Raw genomic sequence first — 5,492 nt, forward strand, 5'->3', positions numbered from 1 at the left:
CAATAATACGTTTTTGTATTACATGCAATAGACATAGGTGGGGGGAAGAGATTTAGGAAGCCAGCACCATGGAGCCTAACCAAGTACCTGCTACACTTGATGAGTCTTCTACCATCCTTCCTCCACCAAGAGCCCCACCAGACACATGGAGCCTTGCATTAACAAATACCTAAATCATTAAATTAAACAAATTATGATTCTTGAATATTTATAAAATCAGCTAGAAGAATTAAAATAAAATGAAAGAAACTGAACCAACCGCAGCATGCTGATATCTTGGTGATGGAGAAACACCAGGGGCAATTGCCCATTCCCATCGACCATCTCTATGCTTAGCAAGTCCATATGCACTTGCCAATGGCTGCAACATAAGTGGTAAGAAGAAAATTTCACTAAAGCTTAGGAGGAAACATTTCACAATAGTCACATTAAAATTTAAATAATAATAATGATAATAACAAGAATCCCATTAGAATTATTTTCATATTTTACATAATATATCCTCATGTATTCATTTTCTAATACTCAGAAAAAATGTACCACACACCCACACATATAGAGGAATAGGTACTTATACCCATGTCCTTGCACGTAGGACTATACCACTGTAAGCTTAAAGCTTCTCCTGTGGTGTACTTTGTTTGGACAGTAACATGCTTCTGCATTGTAAGGCTCATGTTACATTTCTCAAACCCTAGAATATCTTTAGGCACTGGGTCACATGTTTCTTATATAGAACAGTTCTGTTGAGTTTGTTTTCTGGCTTGGGGTAAAAAGAGAATGAAAAGAACTCCATGGGAATGTGCAATGGTTGCCATCTTCAGGTGCATTTTAGGGAGTGGACCACACATGTCCTTAAGAGCGTCTCCCTGCCCCAAATTTGTTTGGGATAGAGTTATGTTCTTAGGTAGCACTCTCTAAATTGCAAAGCGGTTGGGTTGGCACTACTTGTTTCTGGAAATATTCTGTTTTGTTTTACTTTTTTCAGCTCTTGCTAATACCTTACACTCCCCCTATACTAAATTCTCTCCTTTTTAATAATACTTCTTTTCTAAAAACAATCCAGCAAAGACACTTAAACTCTGCACGACCATCATATGAACATGCACAAGCCGTAGACAAAAAGATACAATAGTGTATGAGTGCCAAATGAGAGAATTGTATAAGGAACAAATTGAAGGCTTGGAAGTAAAACAAATAAACAGAATAAATAATAACTCACAACACTATTGGCATCTCTCCCTCCACAGAGCAGAAGCAGTCCATCAGAGCGTGCACTTGCAGTTGCATACCTACTCACAAACAAAGTATTAAATAACAACTCCTTTCCACATTGATAAGTTTCACTATAAGATAGCCAAATTCACAAATAGAAGGAAGGCAGGTCTATATAATTTAAATTAAAAAAAAGCAGCAAACCAATAAAAATTATTGCTACAAATGGAAAAGGTAATTAAATTAAGAGAATGATTTTCTTTGGCTTTCTAGAACTACAGCCTAATTTTATTTAAAAGGAATTTAAGAAAAGCAAGAGAGAAAGAACAAGAAACACAATCCAAGAACTTTTCCTTGGATATGAAAACAGTTTGAAAAATGGAAACATTAAATGTAGTTAGCAACTAAATTAACTTGGCATAAGTATTACCAATTAAAATTCTCACATAAAGTAAAACTGAAATTAAATATCTAATGTAACCACTCAATAGTTTGGTAAATGAATGATTTGAGTGACAATCTTCAAAACCTAGTCTAACACCTAAAAGGTTAAAAAATAAACATATCACCTCTTCATAAGAATTTAAAACTAATACGTACATAGTACGTGGAAATATCAGTCTAGAAAAGAAAAATTCAGAGATAGAAGTATACATGCATGGAGGTGGACCCTCTCCTTCTGGCTCCAACTTGCGCCATTCATAAGGCTTGGCAGCTGTGTCCAAGGCCCACACATCAGCCAAAGGTCTCTTTCCTGGGAAGCAAAGGCCAAACTAAGTGCAACGTCCAATAAATAAATAAAAATAAAATAAAACAACCAAACAACGCACACAATGGAAAAGGGCTAGGCATTTGACCAGTTACCATCATTTCCTCCAATAGCCATAAGATACCTCTGCCCCACCAAAGCCATTACATGTCCATAGCGTGACCCTGGTCCAGGGCCTTGAACAGATACTCTACAAATAATTCAGAACCTACAAGATTAGTTAAATATCATTGGAAACATCAAGGGGGAAAAACAGGTTGCAAGTCTAACCTATGCCACCGGGGCATTTGCTGAGTGAGATCAAGAACATGAAGATCCTCTGCTGACAAACCAGCAGGACCGATGCCACCCTGGGTAACAATGCAATAATTCAAAAGAATTGAGCATCAACATTCACAGAAAGGAAATCAAATCCACCGATATTATGAGAACTTAAGAGATGCCCCCTCCATGATACCTGAATAACCACCATGGTCCCTACAGCAGTTGCCACATGTGCAGCCCTTGGAGTTGGAGGCTCTCCATAGGGAGTTATCCTGCAGCATATTGCTTTATGAGCACTAAAGCCAAGTGTGAAAGGCTATAAATGCATTATTCAAGTCTTAAAGTAGGCAGGAAATAATGACCTAGTTCTAAGCTTACCTAGACCATTTATTATTAATGACATCATAACAGTGGACATCAGCAGTAGCACCAGCTAAACCTGCAGAGCAGATAATATACTAGTCATGATAGATTCCAAGCATAAACATTTATCACTAAGTTTTTAAAGCTACAAGACATGTTCAAGAAAAAGCTCCCTTCAAGCTAGTTAATATCAAAGTCTTTCTACGAAGGGAAAAAAAGATGTGAATCCAAATTAATCAGAGTTCATTTTGTGGCATTGCTCACAGAAAGATGAATAGCTATAGCATATTAAGGTATTCCCAAAATAACCAATAATGTTTGCACCAAATAAAGTTTTCAGCGTCTTGTTACTGCCATTATTATGCACCATGAATCATGATATGGAAAATCCAACTTGGATTACCTAGATCTAAATATTAAAAACAAAAACCATTTCAGGCTTAAAATGGCTACCAAAAGCATGATGATTGGAATTACTATAATAGGGCATGGAAATAATTTCAAAACAGGAACTCACTGTATTCTCCAAAAAATGCAATGTGTGATCAATAACAGTTGAAACAAATACTCTTCAGAACACGAATTGAAATATAACATTCTAACTAAGTAAAACAATTTGGGTTCACAAGGTTTCCACATGACTGAACCAAAGATGCCACTCAATATTTATATGCAAAATGGGAAAGGCTCCAACCTCCTTTTCACATTCTTGAGCCTCTACCTTAGATAGGCTTTTCAGAGAGAATGCTGTAGGCATGGTTAAAAAATGCTTTCATGACAAAGTGATCAAGAATCCAACAGTTAATGAATATGTTGTTGTGTCCGATACCATGTCTACCGATACTGCCATTCTTCAAATTTAAATTAAATTTTAGCATAAAGTTTACTGTGCTTATGTATTATCTATGCTTCAAAAACAGAGCAATTTGCATAAAAGAGCTTCATCTAAAAGAGCTTAAGTAGTTAGGAGAGATGACTCTTTAGTCTTAACAAAGCTCATTTGGGTGAACGGATCGAAACATAATGATGTGGCACGAATGGGAAATAACATAAACAAATCACCACGCCCATTTTTAAGATGCATTATATTGAGTGAAGGATAGAAGACCAATGAAAGGAAGTTATCCTGGAAGGTTCTTAATGAAGTTCTAACTATCAACTAACTGTATCAAAAAATAAAGGGTTCTCATGAAAAATAATAAATTCATTTCATTTAAATGCATCATACACACAAGTCTGTGTGCGTCTGTGAGTTCTTTCTCTTAAGATGAGGAAGAGGTTACAGTAGCACTTAATGAGAATAATGGCAGGAAGTCATCCACAGTCGTTTGATCATGTATGGAAAAACATGAGACAAACTTAAAAAGAGAACCAAATGGAAAGTAGTCTAATTAAATTGGGTGAAGACTACAGAAAGATTAACAAGGCTATAATCTAAATGAAATCATTCAAGTTTAGAGTTTGAATAGAGCTCTATGATGTTGTTTGAATGCAAGCATGTAAACCCTACGAGTGGAATATTACTGCTGTTTTTGCAAGTTAAACCATCCAACAAAGGAATGATCGTAAATAACATGCCATCTCCACTACATTCAATTCTATTCTAATATTATTCCACCCAACCAAATGAATCATTGTGGAGCCTCTGCAATCAATAAAAGCAGGTTTATGAAAACACGTGTTTCAATGACGGAAGAATTTATATCATTAGCACCCAGACTACGACATAGAGTAAGTCTGAATAATCACTCATTCCTTCCCATGTATGCATTTTCCATGTCTTGAAACAACTATGTAAAGAGGGATTTTTCGTTCAAACATCCCTAAGAATTAATAACTAGACAAATAGACATTGACAAAGAAACAAAAGCTCGTGTGTGAATCCAAATTCAAAATGCAATTCAACTTTAAAACACACGAACCATGAAAAATTCAAAATACTCAGCCATGATATAACAACTAATGGTAACAAATGCAAGGTAAAATAAAATAAGATAGTGAAGCACATACGTATTCCAGCATTTCCAGCAGACGACGGAGTCCCTGAAGCCGCAGAATTGCCTTCAAGAGCAGTGGCACCACCGAACAATATCAGCCTGGGACCAATGTACCCAGGAGCCCCCTCCTCTCCGACGGCTGCCACCGCCGTCAATGTGTGGCCGCACCGCGGACCCGGCCCGTCCTCCTTCTTCTCAATAATCGCGTTCATCGCCGAATAAGTTGGCGCCAGCCTCGGCCCTATCACCGGACTCTGCTGCACCTGAGCAGGCGCCTGCTGCTGCTGCTGCACAGGCAGCTGAGCCGCCGCCGGAGATCCACTGCCTGAAGACGGTGACTCGGCCAGCTGCTCTACCTCTCCCGCAGCCGGCGCCGGAGCAGCAGCACCGGCGGATGGAGCGTGATCGGCCTCCTGCACCATCGAGGAATCAACATCCATTACTTCAACCCTAAGATTCGAGCAATTCCGTCAAGATCGGAGGCTAGAATTCCAGCAAAATCGAATTCCTAGCCAACATTTGGATTCATTCCTCGGAATCCAAAGGCTTCGAACGAACTCGCTCCTTTCAATAACAAACGCTAGGAACTACACAACTTAAAAGGAACGAACTCAATGTTGACGAATTGAAACAAAGGAAGGGTTGAGCTCAGATCCTCGATTCTTCAATCGGAAGACGGAAGAAACGAAACGCGTTCGGAGAATAGTAAGCAGCTCGGAGAAAAGTCCTTTAGGTTTTTTTTCCCCTCTCTCTCTCTTCTCGCTTGTGTTTCTCTCTCTTCTGTGTTGAAAGTTGAAACCCAGAGAAAGAAAAGAAAAGAAGCGGTCGAAGAGGCAGCGAAACGGGAAACGGAGACGATCTCAAAGCCACAACAAAAACTCAAC

General features: G+C 38.5%; 1 protein-coding gene across 2 annotated transcripts in view; it reads right to left on the minus strand.

Moving 5' to 3' along the window:
- Positions 1-5,486, minus strand: part of LOC107612668 (serine/threonine-protein phosphatase BSL3) — an 11,717-nt gene extending 6,231 nt beyond the window's left edge. For both annotated transcript variants that reach the window (XM_016314369.2, XM_016314368.2), the window contains exons 1-9: positions 4,622-5,486; positions 2,627-2,687; positions 2,442-2,520; positions 2,255-2,334; positions 2,080-2,174; positions 1,870-1,969; positions 1,223-1,292; positions 260-361; positions 88-169 (exon numbers count right to left, since the gene is read on the minus strand). In XM_016314369.2, the coding sequence (XP_016169855.1) occupies positions 88-169; positions 260-361; positions 1,223-1,292; positions 1,870-1,969; positions 2,080-2,174; positions 2,255-2,334; positions 2,442-2,520; positions 2,627-2,687; positions 4,622-5,048 (1,096 nt within the window). In that variant the 5' untranslated portion in view covers positions 5,049-5,486. The remainder of the gene's footprint in view (positions 1-87; positions 170-259; positions 362-1,222; positions 1,293-1,869; positions 1,970-2,079; positions 2,175-2,254; positions 2,335-2,441; positions 2,521-2,626; positions 2,688-4,621) is intronic.

This window comes from Arachis ipaensis, chromosome B08, assembly GCF_000816755.2.
Source record: "Arachis ipaensis cultivar K30076 chromosome B08, Araip1.1, whole genome shotgun sequence".
Taxonomy (NCBI): Eukaryota; Viridiplantae; Streptophyta; class Magnoliopsida; order Fabales; family Fabaceae; genus Arachis; species Arachis ipaensis.